Here is a 26,226-nt window from a genome sequence, read left to right as displayed (position 1 = left end):
TTTTTGAAAAAGATGAAAATTTCTTTTTTATTTGGCAAGACACTGAGCGGAAGCAAATGCACACTAAGCATATCGACACCACCGCAGCTGCTCACTGAAGCTGCGCTGCTCACAAGTTCGATCGAAAGTGGCGCGTAGTGCTTTTTATGTGGCAGTTTTTTCTTCCTGGAAGGTAGGATTCTGCAACTGAACGATACCCAAGAAATATGGCAAATAAATAACTTCCTAAACCCTTGACCGAATGTTGCACGAACTAAACGGGCATAGAGCGTAGCATCGTCTGTCAAAATCAGCTTAATAAGGCACTTGCGAAGTCATGCAACGTTAATCAAGTGATATGTCCATGTCTCGCTATATGCTGTATACACAGCGTGACTAGGTTTAAAAAAAAAAAAAAAGCACCCGCAGAATCTTCTCTTAGTTCGTTTCAACGCTGAGCCCACCAAATGACCATTGGAATCTAAACGGTTGCCGACAACTTCTTAACCACATTATACTTGTAACGTAAAGAAAGAAACGTAGGACTGAGAAAAAAAAAACAGCGCAAGACAAGTCTGTGTTTTTTGTTTCTTTTGAGCCCATTGTCAGCACTGCTAACGCAACAGTCGACGGTGGAAGTTCACGGACTGCGGGAAGTGACAAAATGCTGAATATCTCGCAGCATACTATTCCGATTACCAAACCTGCTCTTATGCACGGGAAGATAATGTTGTAATGTTGTTCAATGGCTAGAATCATGAACTGTTCAGATCCTGCAATACGTAACCTACGTATAACTGCAATACTTAACCATGCAGTGCTGCTTTCATACCAGCTTTAGTACTTTCATGCAGCAATACTTCAAAGTGTAATGCTTTCCTTTTATTTATTGTTGTGTGCACGGTGTTATTCCTGCGCTGAAGATTACAAGAACGACGTTAAGTCCAAGAAAGCGAGATAAATAGAGCTGGGCACTTAAGTGATGATGATTATTGTTTTGGTTGATCAAAATAGGTCTAACGTATTCTACGAATAGTGTGCACAGTCGCAAGAATTTCAGTACTTTTGGAGCTTGTTGATACTCGTTGATATTGACGCTGACGTCGTTAGACTCGTGCGTTCCCGTCAATTGACGGACTGCTTATACATCGCCTTTGCAGGCGATCCTTCACGATGATAGAATATGACATTGATCTACGTAATCGCTTGGAATTTACAGCGCTTTATAACTGGCCGAAAGCAACGTTGCACAATTTACAACGAACGTTTGCCTGATGACTAAAGCAAATAAAATGCTCGAGAGGATGATGACTATATAAACCATTACGCTGTGAGTAGCAATGTTTATACCACAGAGGGTGTAATGCTATAGTAGGAGTGTGGAGTGTAACAAAAATACATGCCTACGAAGGTGTGAAACATGCAATGACGCTTTATATAGTGGAGAGCAGGACGCGTGAGAGGTGCTTGTAAAGCACCCTCAAGAAGTACTCGCGCCCGGTCTGCGTGGTGCCACCGTGACCGGCACTGGGGCTCTCGATAACTTGAGGGATTGATTAACTTCAATGGTATTGAAAATGTCGGCAAATTTTTCGCCACCCTTATCTAAAATACCTTGACTGTGAAAGGAAGAAGCGCATCATTTCAAGAGAAAGAACACGATTCTCACTCTACTGAGTGACCCTGCGCTGTCCTCAGGAATATGTCATGAGTGTACCTCTTTCGGTGCACCTTTCTATATTGTTGTTATGTATCGCAGTACAAAGAAAGAAAGTGATGTATAATTGAGACATATTTCTAAAACGCAAACAAGAGACACGTCAGAAAACCGCGCCACACATTTGCATGTTGCGACCACCGCATCGCGACATCAAAGGCGCTTTGGTAGAACCGTTGGGACGAAGGGAATAACGACAAACGCCTTTCCTAGGACTCTCGAGGAGAGAGACAAAAATCAGTTGCCCAGACCCTATTCACAGTCTATCATCGACGGCCGCAGCTGCCTCACTGAAAATAGACAATGGAGTACTGGCAACACCTTTACGTGGAAGTAACTGCTTGTCCCACATTTGACTCCCTTTCGGGAGTACTCAATTCCCCCTGTGGGAGCCTACGCTTACAACACTTGGGCATGCGCCATCGGGTTATGAATACTCTTTCACGATGGACTGCTATAAAGATGACGTAAAAATCGAAACTGCTTAAGACGAAGCAGTTACTCCCATTATCAGCGAATCACCAGCACTCCCTCGGTTAAAAATCTGGAGGCAGCGGCGTTTTTCACGATCACGTAATAACCGCCCATAAAACGAGGGCGTAGCAAGAAGTTAAATATAGACAGCGCTGATTTCTATCTGCTTCTTACTCGTCGGAGGGAGCACATCTATAGAGAACAGCATGGCTCACACAATGCGCATGAATGCTTTTTCTCCGTCAAGAAGAACGACAGAAGGGCCGCCTACACACTGCTCACCAAGCCTGCCGATAAAATCCTCTTCGATAACTCCGATATAATCAAATTCGTTGAATGCACATCGAAGCAGGGCGATCAGACGAGGACAGAAGCCACGCACAACGGGACTAGCGCTATAGCCCCGTTGTTTATGCCTTCGGTGCTTGTTCCTTCTCACAGCTTCAATACACTTTCAGAATGATCTAACTCAAACAAATCAAGTTGTCATTACTAAAGAATTAAGCCTTCTTAGGTGCAATCACTTGCAATGTCTTCCTTGTACGTTCCTCGTTTTACGCGCCGCATCTAGACGTTCGTGAACGGCCAGCTAAGCCCAAAGTCACGTCGTCCTTCACTTGGCGTCCCCGCCGTACACGAGTCGGTACATGCTCGCGGCCACGGGCGCTGCCAGCGGGTTGGAGACGAGGATCTTGGGCGCCGCGTACGTCGTGGGCCGGTACACGCGGCCGGCGTCGTCGGCGTCGCCGAAGTAGTAGTCGGTGCCGAAGTCCTCCTCGTACGGCGACACGCTGTGCGGCATCCACGAGGCCTCGAGCGTCGGCCGCTTGCACAGCAGCGACGCGGCGAGCAGCGCGAGTGCCAGCAGCGCCAGCGCCACGCCCACGCCGAACGAGGCGAGCCCCGTGATCCAGACGGTGGGGTCGGCCGCGTACACCAGGTGGTACGAGCAGAGGACCACGCCCAGGCAGGCGGCCATGGTGCCCGAGAACAGCAGCACGTTCAGGTAGGACGGGTAGCGGACGCGGGCCCGCAGCAGCTGCTGCTTGTCGCTGGCACTCATGGCTGCGGGACTGCGCGAGATGGCGAGGTGGACGCACGTGTTACCAAGGGCGCACCGAGGAGGAACAGTTTTATCGGTTTAGAATGACAGGGAAGTATTTCAAACATATCTTTTTATTGCTTTAACCTGCTAAAGTGCGCTACTGACGCGTGACTTGGACGAAGAAACATGTATATATCCCAACCATCATGCACCAAGTTTAAAAGATATATATGCAAATGCCGAGTAGCTGGACAGAACCAAGGTAATGTTGTTTGCCGTCGCTTGGAGAAGGAATATCTCTTCGCATTCCGTATAATCACACAGTTAGTCGTAATAAATAATCAACTTCTCAAATATTATAATTAGATGAAAAGTGTCGATGATAAAATTGTACAGTAACATGAGGAACTGCCGATACAGCTTTCTGTTGCTCAGTATACGTGCGACATAAAAGTGTTTTTTTTTTTTCGAGCGCGAAAGAAGCCCGCGAATAGACGCAAGCTGCCTGGAGCGGCCAGTTGCGCGGCAATTTTCCTGCACCAGTTCTCTCCAACTACACTAGCATTGCTAGCATAACAGGCCCGAAAGCAAGCCCTTCCCTTCCGCCGCTAGCAGTGCGTCGAAAAATTGGAGGCTTTAATTTGTTTCATGACATATACTACCATTCCGTTCTTCATTCACGACAAACTTAATATATCACCGCAATATATGTCCCGTCGCATTGATCATCACCATAAGGCAGATATTAGATTTTGTAAAAAAAGAAAACATTTCCCGAATCTTTTCTTCCACGCAGAGCAATCGAGTGGGACTACCTTCTTGCTGAAATTGCGTCAATCATTGATAACCAGCACTTTCGCGAGGCCCTAACCACCAATGTTTAACAACAAGCCTGTTTGAAATTGTTATTATTGCTTACTGTACCTTGCTGTTGCCTTTAGGATTGTATTTTTTCGCACTTCCCTCGTAGTGCTATGCCGGTTTACCGTATATAAATAAATAAATAAATAAATAAATAAATAAATAAATAAATAAATAAATAAATGTAACACGCATTGACCAACAGATAGCTGTATCTGGTGCTTCTCGTGTTTCTCTACAATTTTCTCATTGACCCTTTTCACGTAATTACAATATTTGAGAAGTTGGTTGATTTATTAAGACTAATTATGTAATTAGGCGGAACCTAAAAAAAGTGATCTGGGTATCTCCAAGCGACGGCAAAGAACATTAGCTTGGTTCTGTCGACCTGCGTGGAATTTGCATATCTTTAAATCTTGGTGTATGACAGTTGGGACACGCTGCATGTATAAGACAAACAGGGTACACAGCGCCTTCTGTAAGTGTTTCTTTTTTTTTTTTTTGTCTAAGTTCTTGCAGTAACGCTCTTTAGGAGGTAAAACTGCATTACCAACTCGGCCAAGTTCACGCCTCATTAAGCTAATTTGGTTAGTTGAGCGGTAACAGCTTCTTTACAAGGAGAAAAAATTGTACGCCACACTTTATTTTTTTAGACACCATAGTCAGTGGTATGCCACGGCGCGTATAGTTTTCATATATAGAGAAATGCCTCATGATGAGAAGGATGGTACGCTGCAATCGCAAAAATATAAAATTACCTTCAGGGATTTTACGTGCCAAAACCACGGTCTCATACGAGGCGTGCCCCACTGGGGTTGTGTACCTGGACTAATTTCGACAATCGAGGGTTCTTTAATGGGCGCAAAATTAACGGGACAGACGAGTTTTTTCGCATTCCACCCCCGTCGGGATGTTGGCGCTACATCCGGCAACGAACCCGCAACCTCGTGCTCAGCAACGCAACGCCATAGCATCGAGCTACCGCGGCGGGTCTATAGAAAACAGCGAGAGAATGAAATTGGACACCGTTTCATTGGGCGAGGAGGAAAGAGCGCGCGGCGAGCCTTTCCTCCTCTCTGACTTGTGCCAGCCGGCTTGTGCACTGCTTGAATGTGTTGCTGTGGCATGCTGAGGGGAGGATTTTAGATGCGTTTTTGAGCTGGTTCTCCGTGAAACCGACGTGATGTCTGTTCATACGAGGTCGTTGAAGAGTCACTGTGCGTAGCCTTTCGGTGCGGCGGTAACTACGTGCACCATGCGGAAATTTCTCTTGGCAGCGCAAACATGGGACACGCATCGTCAGCCGTGGTGCGTGTGCCTGTATTGAACTACTTGGGCTGTATCGGTTTTTATTCAAAGAACAGAAGCGGCGTCTCTGAATTGCCGCAACTAATTTTTAAAAAATATTCTAACTATCTCATCGCGTGGCGTAAGAACCAAAGCATAGGATTGTTCGTGTACGACCAACCTAATTCCATCCTAAAACATCTAACGCCAATCGTTATGAAATATTTGCGTCAGTCACTCGCATCATTTTCATGCATTACAAACCTAGCAGACCAGAAGTGAATATGCTATGTCTACTCATGTATGACACCGGTGGCGTTTTGCTCAACACAGCGATCACATGTGGTTGGTAAACCAGCATGATACATATAAGCTTTGTGGCTTGGCATTGCCGTTTCACTGTAAAATAATTTACAGCCTTAAAAATGAGAAAGGGCGCAAATGCGTCTATAAGTGACACCCTTAGGGTATCAATTATATAAATCACACCCTAAGGGTGTGAGTTACAGACACATTTACACTCTTTTTCACTTTTAAGAGTGTAAATTATTTTAAAGTGTTGGCCCTCTACAGCAGTAATATCTCAAGGGGACCCTATTTGTGCGGACACAATTTCCGTAAAGCAGGTGAGTGCGTCGTAGACGACGGAACGAACAAGACCCCCCCCCCCTCCCCCCCAAGAAAAAAAAAATCGGGTTTCATTCCCTGTTATTGAAAACACACACACACACACACACACACACACACACACACACTGGCTAACCTCTCGGGGTCATGCTAACCTCGCTCATACAGATGAACGGCATTTGCGGGCCAATTGATGACCTGTCGGCGCCACCTCCTTGCTCATCAAAAAGACAAGGTATGGCCTCTGAGATTGCCAGCGCTTTCCGAGCAGAATCTTTCTTTCTTTCTTTCTTTCTTTCTTTCTTTCTTTCTTTCTATGACGTCTAACTATCGTAAAGCGAACGCTAATAATAGAAGTGTGGGTGGGAGGGAAAAGGCGTCATTGTCGCCAGTGGGCGGTTAGCCTTTACACTCTTCTGATAGGGTGCACATGTTTACACATACGATGCGACTGAAGTCCTGATGCACGGAACTAAGAGCAGTTCAATGCCTCCCTTTCCCTCTTTCGCGGCTCCTGCGGTGGCACCATAGAGCTAGATTACTTTCTTCGATAAATCACTCTTTCAAGAGGAACCCTTATTGCAGGAGCTCTTACTTAAATACACGGGAATGGAAAAAAAAAAATTTTACTCGGAATCATCACCATCATGAGCCTATTTTTATACCAACTGCAGGACGAAGGCCTCTCTGCCAATGATATCCAATTATGCCTGCCTTGCGCCAGCGGTCCCAGTCTCCTGCTTTCATGTTTCGTAATTTCATGACACCACCTAAATTGCTGCCGTCCTCGACTTCGCTTCCCCTTTCTTGGTACCCCTTCTGTAGCTTTTATTACACTGCACCGAATATGAGAAGGCTAGTTAAAAGCGGACTTCTGTAAAAAGCATCTTTCGGAGCATCGGAAGTGGACAAAGGGTAGACTATACAGTATGTGTTCGCAAATCGCGTCAAATTGTTAGAATGCTTATGACATATTTGCGGAAGTTCTATTTGCAAATTATTTATATAGTTCCGAGGAATACTTCTGTATCGATATATATATATATATATATATATATATATATATATATATATATATATATATATATATATATATATATATATATATATATATATATATATATCAATAGGCAAAACTGCAGAATTCTGATAACGTTTCTTATTGCTTAGTTAAAATTAAGTAAGGTTGATTCCACACTTCTTTTAAAGCTAAATTAACGGCCTAAAAAATATTTCTTACAGTCAGTAGATTTTAACAGCTTTCCTTTTATATGCTCCAAGCACCATCTAATTAGGTGCAGTAGATGCAGAGCAAAACAACATACATATGTTTAAAGAGGAAAAGAACCGCGACTTCAGAGAGGACATGATGAAGAAGTGGACAGAACGATCGTCCACTAGTCCTGTCCACTCCTTGGTCACGTCCCGTCTGCAGTCGCAGTTCTTTTCCTCTTTAAATATGTCGGACCAACTGGCCCAAAGCTCCCCCCTCCTGAACATACATATTTCTTCGTATAAGGGGACATTGCACTAGCGCGTAAGAATGGCAACAGACAGGAACATGAAAAAGACACACCGAACGATAGACATCAACTGACTTTATTCTTAGGAGGACACAAATATATAGGCGAAAAGACGCGTGCTGCAAGATCAATCCCTGAATCGCAAGTGTAATGGCACCGTTCCGTGCAAGAATTATATTTCCTTTGTTGTTACAGATAATTTAGGTTTGCTGACGCAGGCCTGTTGTTCCCGATGAACAAGGAAGGCCTGGAGTATTTCACGCTCTCTATATGATCTGTACGTGCTAGAAGTAATCACTTGAGTCTTATCAAAGAGCGGCGTGCATTCATTGTCACAGCGCTTGCAGTGTGCCGCCAAGAGCCCAGATCCCGATGGTGCCTCGACAAGCAGCGTGTGCTTATCTTTGACGGCAAAGCAAATAATATTCTTGCACAATATAGGGTGTCATTGCGCATGCGCTTCGGGGATTGAGCTTGTAGCACGCGTCCTTTGGCTATATATCTGCGTCCTCCTGAGGATAAAGCCAGTTGATGTCTAGCGTTCGGTCTGTTTTTTTTTTTTCATGTTCCTGTCCGTTTCCTTTTTTACGGGCTAGTGCAATGTCCCCTTATACGAATAACCACCAACTAGCCCAGCTTTCTGCCTTAAATACGTATGTCTCCCTTCCCCTGTATTTTCATAGGGGCTCCTGAGGCATGTGATGCCTCAATGCCGATAATTATACGTTTGACCGCGATATCACCTTTCTGCTTCGATTGTGAAACCAAATCTCTTTCCTTCTTTATTTCTTTATTGATACTGTCAGCCCTAGAGGGTCATTCCAGTAGTGGGAAAAGAATAAAAGAAAACAAGCAATGCCAACACATCTGATTTAGGCAGAGCGCGCAATACATATGACAACAATCTGAGTACATGTAACGTACAAAAACAATTGCAGTGCATATACTTGTCTATCTATCCAACTGCGTTCTCTCTCTCTCTCTCTTATCTCTCCCCCTCTTCATCCCCATACCCCCTTCCCCCAGTGCAGGTTAGCAAACTGGACATGCGTCTGGTTAACCTCCCTGCCTTCTATTTCTCTCTCTCTCTCTCTGTTCACGCGTAAGAAGAAGAAGAATAGAATTTATTGATAGGAAAGACAGAGAGGTCGACCTGAGCTAGTGCGCTCTAGTCTGCTACTTTGCACTGGGGAGGAGGCAAGGGGAGTGAAAGTATTGGGATGGATGACGACGATAAGAGAAGTGGTGAGTGCTTATGTACATGAGACAGTTGTCTTGCTAGAGCCGCTCGTCGAGCTTGGTGTCCTGCAGAAACTTCAACAATAATTTTGTTGCACACATTGAAATTGCAGTGTCAGGCCATGGGCCGAGGACAGCTTCCTCCGACAATGGTTGTCTGCCAACGCTGGCTAGGAAACTGTCTAACGTCCTTCGCTCCGGTGTATATGCCGGGCAGTCGCACAGTACGTGTTGCAGTGTTTCGGGCATCTGGCAGTGTTCACAATCAGGGCTGTTCGATTGGCCGATGAGGTGTGCGTAGCGGCGGGTGAAAGCAACGACGAGCCGAATCCTGTGTAGCAATGATGTTTTGCTCCGTGTAAGCTTCGGGGGCAAACAGAATTTACCGTGTCATAAAAAATTTTCATATATGTATACCCGACTCCTCGCGGTCACGAAAGCGCTCGTAAATATGCTTTCGAAAACAGCCCTCACTTTGTCACTGCGAAACAGGGCCTCGTGGGGTCCTGCCGCAAAAGAAACGCAGCTTGTGCTCCCGTAATATATTTGAGCCTGCGTGAAATACTGCCGCATCCGGTGCGTTTTCTGTGACGCAGAATGGCTGCACGTGACTCTCCGAGAGGCCGCAGACACGCTCCGCATAGCGAGCCGGAATTTCCCCACCCTTCGTCCTCCCTTTGATGTCGACCGACGTGGTTGTAAGGCTGCATCGCGTTGACTTTTAAAGAAGCGCCGAAGAGAAAAGAAAATTGTTTCACCTGCATTAGAGTAAATTACCCTTTTGCAATACCAGAAAAGATAGAAAGAAAGAAAGAAAGAAAGAAAGAAAGAAAGCCACGCTTACCATATGAGAAGGCTTGGTAAGCCCCCCCCCCCCCCCCCCCCCCCACACACACACACAGAAAAGAAAACTGAGAAAAACAATTTGTGCAAAAACTATTGACGATGATTGTCAACGTAAGCGAATAGCTCCACAGAATGCGCACTGGTAGCAGGACCGGCGCACCCAAGAATTTGGAATGTTTCCGGGATCGGTCCGCTTTATTCTGAATTGACACCGAGAACGAAGGCCGGTGAGTCTCCTGTTTATTGCCCTTGTATAAAACACGCACAACAGATGATCTAGCAGGCGTTTCTCAAGAGGTACAAAAGATAGCTTAACTGATGTGGAAAGGCGCTGTTGAGAAAACAAGTCGGCGCTTAGATAGAACACTAATATGCCTCAGTGTGGGGAATAAAAAAAAAAAGCGCAGTATACGCGAGCGTCTTCGCATTTTCCTCCTCTCTTCACGCATTCGCATTGAGTTCGCTCTGCGTGGTTGATTTTATGAGGTTGTCAACATTTTCATTCATTGCATTCTTTCCCCTCACAACTGCAGAAAAAATGAGTAGCCACTATCGTAAGCTGTCGCAATTGTCTGCTTTCACGTGTCGTTTCAACTTTTAAGTTAAAACTGAAGTTCAGTGATTAGCACAGTAGTGTGGCAAATTTGATGTTCGCCTTGGCTTCAGTGTACAGGCTCTGTCACGTGCAAAGTCGTTGCAGTCACGGCACTCAAACATGAGATAAGAAGTGTTTTCGACTCTGTCTAGGTGTTGTTCTGCGAATAGCTATATAGTCTCATTGTTTTATTTCGCTAACGGTTCACTTCTGCTCCCTCCGTCTTCACCACTGCCGTGTTATTTGGCTTGACTGACGTATTTTTTTTTCTTGTATATCACCGCGAAGTCAGCACTGTCAGCGCGAGTAAACTTGTTTTCACTAATTGACTCAACAATCCCTGCGGCGCCGGGCACCCTACAATATGTACGTGTTGCCCCGAGACACCGCAACTAAGTCTTGAAAAGAGAAATCGTGAAAGATAAGGCTTAGAGATAGCCCGAGACGAAGCGAAGAGTCGCGCGATGGGATATGGGAAAGGGTGCTGGCCTAACGTCAAGAGACAGTTAGATGACAGAGAACCAACACGGGTATAGCTTATCTTTAACAGGTCACGTGATGTTGGGCAGCAGATAACCGGCGGACTGTTAGATTAGCCCAGATGGTGTCGAGAAAAGATTAGGAAACTTGCAGGCAAAGCTTTTATTCGTCTGAAGGAACACATGGGTAGTTGGAGAACGCTGGGCGAGGCCTTTGTCCCGAAGTAGCCTTCAAGTAGGCTGCTGCTGAAGATATTGACATAATCCAAATAAAAATATGTAGTAAATGCAAATTCCTACTCTGCACACACCAAGGAAGTCGCCTGCTAAGTCCAGTACTCTAGGTTTATAGGCACTACGCATTAAAGGTTTACATGTAAGGTTATCGCTTGCGTGAAATTTGTACAATGTGTTCGAGGGTTTTGCAATATGGCTACTCAAAGATTAGTCTCATCATAAGAAGCAATATCATAAGGCTTGTTATAATATGACTAATAAAAATCGGGCCCCTCGGTTAACCCCCTTTCTTCTCGTTTGTAACTCACAAATAAATGGTTTATTTCTGAGCGGCGTATATATTATATCAGTTTTGTCCAGGACCTTAATACAGCACCTTCATAGATGTAGTTTACCGAACCATGATATAGTTATCCATTACTGAGCTGGAGAATTAAAAACTCGGTACTTAAGTCGTTTTCGATTTCGCAATTGTCAGGAATTGTCGTAATAAGAATGATGGCTTAATCTTTTCCTTACTTTCTGAAAATTGACCACGTTTTGAAGGTTTTAGTGATTATTCTTTTATTAATGTTACGATGGTTACAATGTCTTGCTATATACGAATCTAAAGCTAAATAATTACACTTTCAAAAAATTTCTGTCTTAAAAACAGATATTAGGGCGTAACCTGCAATACTATCTGTGAAAATACGAAACTTATAGAAGAATGGCTATAACATTTGCATTGTTGCGTTAATAACATAAAAATTAGAAGCAAACAAATCTGAAACGTAGAATACGTTTTCACATCAGTTGCCTATAAGACGTGAAAGTCTGAACGTTCTAGGTCATGAGGAATACGAGATTTAAAAAAAAAAATGTTTTCTGCCTAGTGGGAACGGCGCTAGTGGTTCTGAGTGTTCTCTTCGTCGTCCGAACTAAAATCTAATGAACTCCATTCATCCTCAGAGTCACTGCTGCTAGATTCATCCAAATAATCACTCGAGGATGCAACGGAACCGGGATAGTGACGTCGTTCGTCGACCGAAGCATCTGCCATCTCTGCGATCAAACGATAAGAACTGTGCTCTTTGTACCGCCGTTAAAACTCGCGGAACGAAACTTGGTTCTTAGACAATAAACGAGATAGTTAACCAAGTCCGTAGGAGCGCCGGTAGTGCTAAATTTTCGCGCTTTGCGTGTGGGAAATATATGACCCAAGTAATACCAGCGTGTTAAGTTAAATAAAAAGAAAAACGCTTAATAAAAGCCACTAGATTTTAACTCAATCTTTTAAATGAATAAGACCTCATCAAGTTCGGTGCAGTGCTTGCCAGGAAAAGACGATTTCTCCATTCCCAATGTCTTTTATAGGGGCTCCCGAGCTAGAGATTCCTCCTAGCTGGAAACTGCTACAGCCAGGCATTGATGACGTGGCAAAACTGCGACAAAGCTGGAGGCGACTCTGCAGCAGTTGTCACCGTAGCGATGGATTAGGGCCGCTGAGCAAGGCACTTTGGCGAGCCGATCGGTTCCATGGAAACAGTTGGCTCGCTAAACTGCCTTGCTCAATTCTGCTATATACGCATGACTGCGAACTGTACACGTCTGTCCTGTGCCTCAGGCATGGAATGTATCTTTGTTTATTATAGTCCGCGACGGCGTTGTGTGAACTAAAAAAAAAAGGCAGATCACAGACTATGGAGGATATGTCAAGACCTGTCTGACATTTCCTTAATTGCGTGAACCGCTCGCGATTTCTGTCGCGTGCCTTTCCTAGACAAGTTTTCTCTAACGTGTACCAGATATATTTGCGACGTTGCTGAAATAACAAGCACGCATAAGTTTACGTTCAGATGAATCCACAACCTTCTATAACGATCCATCTGATTAAACAGCTTGTCTAAGTTACCTGAAGGCTAGGAACGAAGAATTGATTTTTTATGTTACCGAACCGCCTTGATGAAAGGCCACTCTCTGGATACACAGAACGCTAACAGACTGACTACCTTGTGCTGAGCCAATTGCGCGCGGAATACAAGGCAGATGAATCATCGACATGCAGCAATGAGTTAATGATGAAAGCATTAATGAGTGAACAAGCCTGCATTTCTGCGCGCCGAGATAAGCACGGCAGGCTATTACACGACACTGTAAGAAGACCTCTGTGAAATTTTCTTAATTGCGTGAACCGTTCGCGATTTCTGTCGTGTGCCTTTCCTAGGCAAGTTTTCTCTAATGCGTACCAGATATATCTGCCACGTTGCTGAAATAACAACCACGCATAAGTTTACGTTCAGACGAATCCACAAACTTCTATAATGATCAATCTGATTGAAAAGCTTGCCTAATTTACTTGAAGGCTAGGAACGAAGAATTGATTTTTTGTGTTGCCGAACCGGCTAGACTAAAGGCCGATCTCCGGATACACGGAACGCTAAGCTAACAAGCTGACTACCTTGTGCTGAGCCAACTGCGCGCGGAATACAAGGCAGATGAATCATCTACATGCAGCATTGAGTTCATGATGAAAAGCATTAATGAGCGAACATGCCTGCATTTCTGCGCGCCGAGATGAGCACGGCAGGCAATTACACGACAGTGTAACTTGTTACGACAGTTAAGTTGTTATGCAAACGTAGCTGCGGTATATAAAAACTAGCGATACGGTATAACAGACTGCAGCTATACGTTGTGACGTCCGTTCTGAGAACACTGGCAGTTTCGACCGACAGGCGAAGCATTGTCTGTGATCGCGAGGGTTCAGCGTTGCGCCCGAACCCTTTGAGTGATGCTCTAAATATACGCGGATCCGACTACCGCAGACGTGACATAGGCGGGGGCGTTAGAGCTTCTGCACCCCTTGAAAGCTTTAATACGCCGTGTATGCGGGCCTGCAATGGGATCTCACAGGCATCACTACGCTGCCCCTAAACAGCCGCGGCAGCAAAATTAAATCACTCTCAGGTTTGAAAACTGATATTGTTTCGTACTTTCAATATTTAGTAGCCTGAGGAGATTTTAGATAAAGGCAATGCGCTGTGAACGTTATGTTTCTTTGACTTTTGTATGCGGGCCGCCATTCTCAAAATTCCGAGGAATAATTTAGTCAAGAACGTAAGACCTTGTTTGAGCAATCTGGTGGCTGAATAGCATGGCCTTCACATACGGAATATAATCATCATCACCATCATCAGCCAATTTTACGTCCACTGCAGGACGAAGGCCTCTTCCTGCGATCTCCAATTACCCCTACATACGGTATATACGGAATGAATAAACACGTAGCGTGCATATAACGAAATATTCAGAAGTGCACGGCGACGCCGACGCCGGCGGAAGTTCGCTTAGAGTGTCCATATGGTTGCTATCGCAATAAAACGATGTGCAAACATTGATCGCAATGATATGGTTGCCATCCTGCTGAAGGTATTGTCACGAAGTTTCAGAGGAAACGCTTACACGTTATATATACAAAATGAAAGCTTCACCGTTGAGGAAAGGTTTGGTTCCGGTATCGAACCCGGAACCTCTCCATTTCCACGGCTATCTCTCTATCGATAGTGTTGATAGAGGCTGCCGGAGGGCGGAGCGGGGACGACTGAACAACTCAAAGCGTGGAAATATTTGTTAAAGAACACGTGACATTTAAACCCAATTCCACGAACTTGTGTTTCCAAAAATGAGTGAACATCAAATCAATCAATCAATCAATCAATCAATCAATCAATCAATCAATCAATCAATCAATCAATCAATCAATCAATCAATCAATCAATCAATCAATCAATCAAAGATTCAATGAAGCAACGCATTTATTCCGCTCCAGAACAAATGCCGCAATTCTGTGAACTGTGCCTACTGAAGAAAGCTTAAAGGCGGACAAGTTTAATTCATAAATTTACCTCTTTTGCGAAATATTTACTTCATTTGTGTGCGCTTGACAAATTAGTTATATGCGTAACAACGGTGAATGATATCTTTTTATGTACTTTGAGTGTTCTATGCGTTAGCATTAATTGGTGACGTCTGCTTTCTCTGCTCAGTTCCTTAGCTTTAATCTGGATTCCTCATTTATTTAAAAGTATGTATTAGTGTAGTGTGAAATTTTCAATTAAAAATAAAATTTGGCTATAAACTTAATAAAAAGTGTGCCTCCAATTATCCAATTATTATCCAATTATGTGCCTCCAACTTTCCGGTTTAAATGCCACAATACATAAACGGAAAGGTTATTTCTTTGTAGTTCTAGTAAACAAATGTATTGCAGAATTAGATTGTTAAGCCTCTTTTTGCATCGACTAAATTTCTAAGAATGATGCCGCAGTTCATTGCAGTGATGATGTATTCTTGTCGCTTTGGTTTGTACGGATATGTGGCTGTTTAAATTGTAGATGTTCTAGCATTTATGTTGATGTTTTTAGATTATGGTAGGTATTATTGTTAGAACGACTGTCCTCCTTTGAAATTTTCCTGCAGCGATCGCATATCGAAATAGTTTTTCAGTGTAACATTATTATCTATAAGAGCAAGTTCTCAGTGTCCTGCCTACTGTAATCTCGGATGAAACTGGCAGTATTATTCAGTAAATAAACATATGACAACATTAAATTTGTGCATACAAGCAGCACACTATTTCCATTTACATGAATTTAACGTCCTCGACAGCTCATCAACGTTACTACTTTTGAAATCAGTCCTTATCATCGGCTGGTATATGTTACGAACATGACATCCCCCCCCCCCCCTTTTCTTTCTTTATGTTAGTTTTAGATCGGCCTGGTTACAGTGACGGCATCATCTTTGTCTAAGTGGAGAATGTACACGTCTCGTCATGTTCTTTGACGTAAAAACTTTTTATCGGCTTAGACACAATGATAAATGTCTGACGTAGGACGGTGAGATTCTTGTCGATGCGGCATTCTAAATTTTCAAGTCATGCCGTTGCATTACGAAGCATCTAATGAAAGTATTTCACGGATCCTTTTCGTCGTCCACGACAACACAGCGTTTTAAACGCATTTAGCCTAGATTTCCTTACGCAAAGCTGACGGCAATTTTTGTGCCTAAACAACTTCCATGTACTTCCGCATGCATCTGACCTTACGTGCGGGCTCAATTTTTTACGTAATCACTTCCGAGCTATAATTTTGAAAAAAAGTATTAATTACAAGGTACGCAAGACGGTGCCAAAGGATCGAGGATGTTAAACGGAATCCGTCCAGGCAAACCTTTCACTGAAGTCGCGTGCTTGCGTGGGTGGACGATCGAGCGCGTAAAACACGTCAACCCGGGCGATTGCGCACGAATACACGCCTCCGGATCCGGCGCAGGCCGGATTCATCCGGTTCCGCCGTGACAGCGTACTAAGCTGGCTTTTTTTTTTATCGTTACGATTCGAGGAATGCGGTAAAGGATCAATATTTCCAACAGAGCGTGGGCTAGCAGGAAGGCATGCGCCAGAAAGACAGCTGTAGATACCGTCATCTCGTAAGCCGAAGCGCAATGCCAGCTTTTATGGAATCTATCGCAGGGAACTCGCCCAGCTAATACGTAGAGAACAGTGGGTAGTAAGCTGATTTTATTTACAACGTGGCATCGATTAAATGAGGAAGTACGTTGCAGATTCTCTTATTTAGTTATTTGTAATTCAGCGGTATTTCGTATGATAGTCTTGTGAATACAATTGGGTGAATCAAACTGAAAGCTATAGTCTACGGTTCTGCGTAATTTTCAGAGCATAATTAAATCACGACGGCTCCTAACATACCCACCATTATTTGTAGATTATGTTTGGTAAATTAAAGTCAGCATGTGCGATTACTTCGTTCTAGACTCTGAACAAATTGTTTTGTACGCGATGCCCTGTATTAAGAAGAAAAAAAGAAGTTGCAGCAATTGGATGCTAAGTAGCACTAATAAGTGTGACACACAAGAAATTAACTACGAGAAGAATACGTTTCAATAAGGTGAATAGAAGGATTCACAAAGCCGTTCAAAGTAAAACAATAATAATAATTCCGGTGTCATACGTGCCAAAACTACAAACAGAATATGACGCACTCCGCATAGTGGTATGACTGCAGATTAATGTTGAGCACCTGGGGTTCTGTATTATGTACCTAAATATAAGTACACATGCGTTTTTGCGTTTCGACCCCATCGAAATGCGGCTGCCGTGATTGGGATCGAACCCACCACCTCGAGCTCAGCAGTGCAACGCGATATCCATAAGCTACCGCGGGGAGTGCTGAATTTCCTTCAGCTATTTTTTTCGTGTCAAGTTTCATGCCTGTTTCTAATTTACTAGTAGCATCGGCAACGGGCTACTGGGAAGAAAAAAAGACCAACGGAAAAATTGAAAATCACGTTGCACAGTGGTAAACCCACGAGCTGTATGGAAAAGCCGACTAAAACTTGCACTAAAGATGCCGAAAAATGCGTAAACACTCGTGACGAACAAAAAGGTTTCTCACAAGAGAAAAAGTTGAACGGGGATGGTACTTCGTAACTGTTTACGTGTCACATTCAGGGCTAGGTGTAACGAGGGCTCCTTGGGAGTTTAGAGAACGTTTGAAAACAAAGTCGAATAATAGTTTTTAAATAAAATAAGAATATTCAAATTGAAAAGGAAGATCTAAAAAAATGTACCGGCTTCGAACATTCAATCGAATTTCGAATACTTTCGGGGCAAGAAAACGCCAGTAAGGCTCGCGTACTTCGATTTAGGTGCACATTGAAAAGACCCACAGATTCTGAAAATGAGTTTGGACTCTGGAGCCATCCGCTATGCCGTCACTCATAGCCCCAGTGCAGCTTCGGGGTGTTAAAAGCTCTAGTTCGTTCGTTCAATCAATCAATCAATCAATCAATCAATCAATCAATCAATCAATCAATCAATCAATCAATCAATCAATCAATCAATCAATCAATCAATCAATCAATCAATCAATCAATCAATCAGGTGCACAGATCACGTGTAGCAATCGTTGCTTAAACATGATCCGGATGTTTCGTCTTATATTGCTCAGGAAGAAAAAAATATGAAAGACTTCGATGGGGGCGATTTGTAAAACACCCCTTGCGCACGTTAAAGAACCCCAGCTGGTCGAAATTATTCCGCAGTTCCCCACTACGGCGTGACTCCTAATCAGAGCGTGTTTTTCAAGTCAAATCAAACCAAATCAGTTTATTCAAAGATCCTGAGATGCTTAGGTGCTTTGGCAAGTAAAACCCCATAATTTTAAGAGATGAAAGACTGGGTAACCAGAGTGACCAAAGTGTGCACTGCAGGAAGGGGAAAAAGGTTAAAAAGATGAAGAAAAAGAAGTTATCAAGAGAATCTATCTGCACAAACAGGATGAGGCTAAATGACGACGAGTACTCCATTTCATTCCCTCTCGATGCTTTGGCCAAATGTCGAAGAAACATTTGGCGAACATGTCGCCATTTCTACACTGCCAGTACACAGCTTGTGCCGAACCGTGGCGTTATGAGGTAAAGCTATTCCACTCGGATTTTATTCCGATCACCCTGACGTCAAATTTACGTAATCTCCGACGCTAGCACGGGTGGTGGCCCACAGCGTTGTTTAAATGATGATGTATGGGGTTTTATGGCGCAAGGGCCAGGAGCGTTGTTTAAACAACCCAATCACACACACTCTATGTTGACATAGGAAGTCACTCAAGCTTGTTAGATTTGAAAGATTGGCCTACCGTGACAGGTTTTCCTTGTCTAATTAGCTGACGAGAGGCGAGAAGCACGCAGAAGTGGAGAGGGTTTTAGAGAAAGTAGATATGTAAGTGGGCGTAAACAGGAGTGAAAAAAGGCCGTGCCGGCGTCTCTTATCGGTTCGCTCTTCCTCGCTTAGCTTGCGGTAGATAGTGGACAATTGCCGCGGTGTGCAACAGCGCATTACACGCAGCCAACACGGAACTTCAGGGAAGGAGAGTTGGCAGAGCCATGCCCCATACTTGCTGAAAAATTTCGACAACGTTATGCTGCCCCGTAAAAACTTTATGCGCAAAGAAGTCCATTCTCGCCAGCAGGTCCGACTATCCAGCGCCAGTGTGTTAAGCGGGTCGCCATTTCCCATTCCGTTCGGAAAGGGGCAGTCCCCGGCTATTCGCAAAGAAGAAAATAATAATAATTATAATGGATCTTTAATGCGTACGCGTTATTTAGATGTGAGTTCCTCGCTATTTCATTTTTCTTTTCTTTTTTTTGACGTCTTTTGACAGACAGGTGAAATTAGCGCTGTGTTCAAAATTTTTTTACGAATAGGGGGGCGCTGATAACAACAAAGGCGCATAATCGGAAACAAAATGTCTTTTTGTTCGGCCTCATCGTGCGAAATCAGTGTGCACAGGCCATTTTGAGAGAAAGAGAGTTCGCGCGGCTCTTCGTGACGTGGGGTGGCAGAGACATGAAGTAGACATAGCCCGGTAATTTTGGAGCAATCGCTACTCACGAAAATGAAGCAGAAACAGATTGCAGTAGCTTGACGGTGCAGCGACCTTGGACGGGACGACTCTTGGAACGATGCACGCTTCCAGCCCTTCAGGCCTTGTCGATTGGTGAAGCGCTTAAGTGCAAAAAGATAGCAAACACTCTTCATATATATAGCCCAGTGATATCGCATGTGGCCCCGTTCGCAAATTTCGCGGAATTGCTTAAGCCGCAATCGCGCGGGAAAGAGTCGATAAACAGAGACAACTTAAGCGGCTGGGTTCAGAAAACACCAGCGATATTTTGTCAGTATTCTGTTGCGACTCTCAGCTGCGACAAAGAAAACGTAGAAGATTTTCGTGGTGATTAAGCCATTTAATGGGCACGGTTACGTCAGTGGATGCATTTACGCCAGTTAATTAACACGTGGCGCACAGTGAGGTCATTGAGATATGTGCATTATGCGCTTAGATCAAACCATCAGAAGAAACTTATCATGTGCAAACTAGTTCGACTTCAGACGTAGTGGTGAAAAGAAAAAGAAATGATCTGGGGAGGGGGAGTTTGCCAGAAAGGGGCAAGGAACGCAAGCAAACATAACTTGCTGCAGCAATGGGTGCCAACGAAAAGAGAAACAAGCAAGGCGCACACCTGGTTATCAAATGTTTTGAAGCAGATAACACAGCGAGGGTCGTGCACTTATCGATGACAGCCAAGACAAGCCGCACAAGTTCGAAAGCCCGCTTACACCCATAAAGCCTAACTTTTGCAGCGAAGCTGTATATGGCTAGCCGATTCGTCCGTCCGCCTGTCTGTCGCCTGTACGCTGATGGCTACTCCGGCGCAGCCTAATGAGCATGCGCAAAAAAAAAAAAAAGTGAAAGAGAGGTGCGCGATTGGCTGCGCCAGTAGTGAAGTCGTTGCTCTCCGTCGCAGCTGAGCGCGCTCGCAGCAGTTTTTCTCCGGCGCCGAAATGGGTAGGCCGCGCGACATACATACTCCTGAGGAGCAGGCAGCTTTCGATCAGCAACGCCGCGAGCGGAACCGGGAACGAGCTCGCCAACGCCATGCCGATGCTGCAGCCCGGGCACAAGAACAGGCTCGTGCTAAAGCCCCTCCATACATGTTTCCGCCGACCAGGTTAAGTACTGCCAACCTACCCTCCTCCTCCACGCTCCTCTCCCACTCACCCCCTTAGCTTCCGGCGTCGAGCGGAGCTTCCGTAGCTGCAGCTTCCTGTTCCGAGTGGAAGTGACGCTATGTTTTTTTAGCGTTAGCGTTAGCACCAGCTGCGGTTTAAACTGTGAATGCGATTCCATTTAAGAACCACCGCCTATTGTAATCAGCGATCTGATTGTGTTGGCTGCGTCGCGTCAACCTGCGACGGGTTGTTCCACGAGAGACAACGTACAGTGGAATGTAGTGCCTGGGCGATTGGAGACCACTGCCGTTTTTCGTCGCAATTGAAAAACAGCGACCGCGAACCACTACTTCAGTGGAATACAACAGCTTGTCGCCTTTGCATTCTTCTCATGGTCACTGCCACAGCTCTGATAAGCACGCGCGGGCGTGTCACCATCGGCAGTCAAAGCGTCAATTCCCGCAGCGCAACTGCAGGAAGCGGAAACGCCGGAACCGGAAATTTTGAAACCGGAAATGCCGGAACCGGATTTGGTGCGAGGGGAAAAGGCGGCGCACAACAAAGGTTGTCGCTACTTAAGAAAGCGGCGTTGACGCGTGAATGGAGGGGTTTTAGCTCGTGCAGCCTAAAGCCCCTCCATTCACGCGTCAACGCCGCTTTTGCTAAGTAGCGCCAACCTTTGTTGTGCGCGGCTCTTCCCTGATTCGTCGCTCATACCAGTTCCGCTTCCATAGCTGCCGCTTCCGGGGTTCCCATTTACGGTCGTTCCACTTCCGGAATGTCCGGTTCCTGAATTTTCGCTCGTTGCATGCTCCCACCTCTATGCAGAAGTGACGTCGCTTCCGCCTAAATGAGAAGCTGGGACTACGCAAGTTCCGCTTGACGCCAGAAGCTGAGGGGGTGAGCGAGGAAGGAGCGCGGAGGAGGAGGGTAGGTTGGCGGTATTTAGCCTGGTCGGCGAAAACGTGTATGGAGGAGCTTTAGTGCAGCCGAGCGCAAGCAGCAGCTGCGTACCGAGAATCCGGCAACTTACCAAGCCGTCGTTTAAAGCAGTGTCGGGATTAACCCAGTGATAAACACCGGGGCCGCACGTTTCAGCTTCGCTGGTTAACCATCTATACGAAGTGCTTGGGCGGCGATTTTATTTCTTTGTGTGTTTATCAATATTGGCCCTCCTACTCTCAGTTACAATCATGGCCTATTTGGATGGCCCTGTCATGACCTATTTAAGATTTTATTTATGATTAACGACACGTGAGTGACACCATGGGTTTGAGGCGCACGGATTTGTTCAAGAGGCCTTCCGAAATAGATCCCAGTTGTAAGTTCTCGCCTTTGTGTTTGTGATTGGCCATGTTTGCGCTTTCTTTCATATTCTGCGCCCCATGGCGTGTACCATGGCCTCCGAGAGCAGACGACGTGCACTGTTCTTCGCGTTGCCCGATCCCGGAGGCCGCACTTCTGAAGCTATGATGGAATAAAACTTCACGAAATGTCAGTGCCAGCGCTCCGTGTTCCTTCTACGTAAACAAAAATTAATGCTGTTCTGATACACTTTTGAGAGGATTGTTAACTTCAAGTGCTCATATATCCAATTACATGATAACGAAGAAATGGTGTGGCCTGGCACCTACTGCACCGAATTTGATGAGGTTCTCTTGATTCAAAATAAGCTGAAATCTGCTGACTCTAGTGAGTAGTTCTTCTGTTTAGGCAATCAGTGTTTTAATAAACATTGTCGAAAAACAACCAATTAAGCAATGAGAAACAACAACAGCAAGATGACATCTCCGCAACTATAAATAATAAATAAAATAAAAGCCTCAATTTTGACGTATCATTACTCTGAAGCATACCGCATATTTTTTTAGTATATAGGGCTCCTGAAAAATTCTCGAAAAGATTTTTAAAATTTCCGTTAAGCTACAAACTCATATATCACACGTGTCCAGTTTTGCGTAAGTGCAATATTTGTTGTTTGGCGCAGAGTTAGGGGATTGCAAATTCCGTGCTGAGTTTTTCCTTTTATTTCTTTAACGTTATTTATCGGCAATTATTGAAGAAGTTATAGGCATTAGAGCAACATTCTGCTTTCAAGACCGGGTAGATTTTACCGATTACGTCTCAAACGCAGCACATATATTTCAAGTAGGCTCAGCCGGTTGTGTGATTACAGCATGTCTCACGTTTTTCCTTTTTCATTTTGCGTGCATATGAAAGAGGCAAACCGGGGTTGGCTTCGAGCTAAAACTTGTTCACATGTTTGCACGTTCGTGTGTTTCACAGCGTAAACGACTCGGCGCTTAAAGGGCAAGACGCAGGCGCAAACTGGGGTGCTATGCCGGCTGCCGTGATTAGCCAACAAAACACGTCACGCTGATTGATGGAGAAACAAGGAAACAAGAGAGCGCCGTCTATCTGGCATACCACTGGTATGAATCATCTCGGCGAGGCCCAACGTGAGGGCATTCGTTTCGGCATTCGACGTGTCGTCTCTTCTGCTCCGTTTATCTCTACAGCGACGGCGGTAGGAGCAACCTTAAGGCAACAACAGCGTTGAGGGTGCGCTCGCTGAGATAGCGGCAAAGATAAGACGGCACGCAAGAAGGCACAGATCATCCTCTATTGTGTCTGTTCATCGCTGCAACAACTTTGCTGTTGGCAGGCGCCGACCGAAACATTTTGAAAGTACCTGTGTAATGGGCAGCCAGAAAGCACTGTATAACAATACTCGGAGAGATGTGCTCGTCCAGCAGTGCACAGAACAAAAAAAGAAAAGAAGGGGCTGCTCCTATTTTATTGCATCGATAACATCTACGACTTAGTAAAATCGACTGTTTGATCCGGTTTACAGAGACCCTAACTAAAAACAACAAATTTCAGTTTACGTTGAGAAAGTATTATTTCGAAACTCTATATTGGTCAGTTTCACGGTAATAGGTTAATACTATTAAGAAAGTAGAAAACGATTTCATCTTTTTTTTACATGTGCCTCTACGTCGGTGTGACGTCATGAATCTCGATTCTTTTGCGTCATTGATTGCAACTTCGAAAATGTTCTTCATATATGTGCATTTAACGTTGCTATCAGCACAGGCCTTCTCTTGGATACATCCACACTTCATTAACAATGAATTTACCTTTAGATGCAGCACGCAAGCAGCAGCAAACTTGCAAGAGCAGAGAGTGGCATTTCTTCGAGATCAGAGACCTAATCAGCGATTCTGCTGTTGTCGCTACCACCTGCTTCAGGAACATATGCCTGAATAAACTCGCTCAAAGATGGCACTCCTCTTGTATGTGACGTCTTGCTCTGCTACAAGAGAGCGGTGCAGGCACCATCGCAATTTCTTTTTTTGCGTACATCCTATTTTCAAATTTGCCCCGCCCCGTATTTCTCAAAAGATCTCTTGAACATTTTTCGCAGATGGTACTTAGTTTTCAAAAAACTCGTTGCGGGATTCGTGAAGCTGTAGGACACGCGCAAATATGTAAATGTTACGAAAAATTTGGGAGAGTCGGCAGATCATGCCATAGTATATTCGTGTCAAAATGTGTTTTACCTCGTAAATCGCAAGCCACTGTGCGCAAGATGAATAAAGAAAACCGCGTTTATGGTGAACGTTCTAGAAGGGAAATACACGAACACACACATGGGAACACACATACACACAGCGATATCAAAAAGCAGACACATTAAACGCATGCACGGAACAGCCTATATCATAGTGCCGGCCTGGCGCCAAAGTACACTTGCTGCTTGCAGCCTTTGCTCATTCCTTTGTGTCTACCCCCAGACTTATCATGGCGCCACATAACACTTGCTTGAAACAAACACCTGCTCCAAAGAAAAGCAAGGCACAAAACGTCGTTAAACTGTAAAAAAGCGAAAAGCTTGCCGTATTCACAGCAACAAAACGTCAGAAGAAACTAGCAGCATCAACTACCACCCAGAAACAGTGAGTTGGTTTTACGATGAGTGTCGTGTAAAATGCTTGAGATTCGAACCATCACATAAACGAGCTGCTCCGGTCCCACAATTGCGCGCAATGCGCTAAAAACATGTTGAACTGGACATGCCGTCTGCAAACCGAATCTTGTCGAGATATTCGCCGTTGATACTCATTCCTAAGCCTTCCCAGCCTACTAAGCTTGAATACTTCTTTCTAAGCATGCAGTGAATAGCATTGGAGAGATTGCGTCTCCTTGCCTGATCCCCTTCATGACAGGTAACTTTCCACTTTCCTTGTGGAGAAGCAAGGTAGCTGCGACGCACTGTGTTGTTAGGCATTCAGCTTATCTCGGCCACTTGACGGCAAAGATATGCAAATGGCATAAGTGAACGCCATGTCCCCGACGGACGATGTCCAGCCCCTACACCACATTGCGCGCTGTGCAATACGTTTGCGATTGCGGAATGCGTAGCCAAATCGCGAGCTTGCGCAAACGATACGGAGCGAGCAGACAAAACTGCGATAAAAGCAACACTTTCTGCTGTTCGTTGAGCAGTGGACAAGCTCCGCGCGCCCGCAGCCCCCCAGCAAGCGAGATTGATAAGCCCGCGGGAGATATTACGCAGGCAAGGTCCGTGTATACTCACGGATGCGCTGTTGGTGGCGACGATGGCGTTGTGGCAACAGCAGTAGTAGCCGACGCGGTTGTCGTAACCGCTGTGCACGTCAGTCAGCAATTCCAGACGTGGTTTCCAGCGACCGGACGGTAACGCGAGGTTTCAATGAAAGAGAGAGAGAGAGGATGGGGAGGAGGGTTCGGTTGGTCGTCGGACCTCCGGGCTGCAGCGCGCGCAGGGAATTCCCCGCCGAAAGCGAATCCCGCGTCGGCCGGTTGTCTCCGCTGGGCGCTGCTTGGATCGTCGCTCGAAGCGCGACAGATACGGTGAAGCGTCGGTTCGAGCCGCCCTAGCAGCGCAGGTGCTCCTCGGTCGTCGTCATCGGCCGCGACGGCGGCAGTAGGCTTCGGCGGCAGGACGCAGCTGTCGCTGTCCTACGTGCGTCATAAAGACATAAATGTATAAAACGGAGAGCGCAGCAGCGCGCCCCTCTGCCGGAGGGAGGGAGCGAGGGGGGGGGGTGGAGGTTGGAGAGGCGTATACACGCGCGAACCTGCGCTGCTCGAAACGCACCCTTCCCTCCTCTTCGCCGACCGAACCCTCCGCCTCAGCGGGCGCAGCCTGTAACGGAAATACCTGCCCAGAGAGCGGTCGCGGGCCGCCTGGCTTGCAGCACGCGCGCGCGGCGTAGCTCGGGCGAAGGTGCGCGATAGATGGGGAGGAGCGCTGTAGGTGTACGGAGCGGACGTAGCCCGGTTTGGCGCAGCTGCGTCCGCAGTGCCTGATAGATATAGGGTGAGAGGTCGGAATATGAAAGGGGGAGGGAGGTGTAATAAGGGGCAACATGCAACTGACCTCGACGGTCGTTGCCCTCTCCGGCCAGACAGTTTGCTGTGACAATCGCCCGTCGTCGTCATTCAAACAATCGTTGACTGAGGACGTATTGACCATCCTTGCCGCTGCAGTTTCGATAATCAACCGGGCTGAGCGCCCTTCTATGAAACAGTACGGTGTGTATTCGGATACGCCGAATACATTAACCTCGCATGCGGCAATAAAGGGTTAGATGTAAGCTCGTGAGAAGCAAACATGACACGTCGCGTTTGCTTAATGTTTATGCACACAGTTGCTTACGTGCTCACGTCCATTTTGCGCTGCAGGCAAGTTGGATGT

The 26,226-nt window shown here is 45.4% G+C and overlaps 1 protein-coding gene across 3 annotated transcripts; it reads right to left on the bottom strand.

Moving 5' to 3' along the window:
• Nucleotides 1–25,702, bottom strand: LOC126525686 (uncharacterized). Of its 3 annotated transcripts, XM_055067788.2 has the most exons (3): nucleotides 25,627–25,702; nucleotides 25,084–25,487; nucleotides 1–3,243 (listed from the first exon to the last, which is right to left on the bottom strand). In XM_055067788.2, the coding sequence occupies exon 3, from the start codon at nucleotides 3,231–3,233 to the stop codon at nucleotides 2,784–2,786; it is 450 nt and encodes a 149-aa protein (XP_054923763.1). In that variant the 5' UTR covers nucleotides 3,234–3,243; nucleotides 25,084–25,487; nucleotides 25,627–25,702; the 3' UTR covers nucleotides 1–2,783. The 3 variants fall into 3 exon arrangements, with proteins under 3 accessions (XP_054923763.1, XP_050029556.1, XP_054923764.1); XM_050173599.3 differs by lacking the exon at nucleotides 25,627–25,702 and having other exon boundaries at nucleotides 25,084–25,565; XM_055067789.2 differs by lacking the exons at nucleotides 25,084–25,487; nucleotides 25,627–25,702 and adding an exon at nucleotides 19,365–19,465.
• Nucleotides 25,703–26,226: the final 524 nt, after the last annotated feature.

The sequence above is a fragment of the Dermacentor andersoni genome, chromosome 8, assembly GCF_023375885.2.
Source record: "Dermacentor andersoni chromosome 8, qqDerAnde1_hic_scaffold, whole genome shotgun sequence".
In the NCBI taxonomy this organism is placed as follows: Eukaryota; Metazoa; Arthropoda; class Arachnida; order Ixodida; family Ixodidae; genus Dermacentor; species Dermacentor andersoni.
This window is presented reverse-complemented; position numbering and strand designations above follow the sequence as displayed.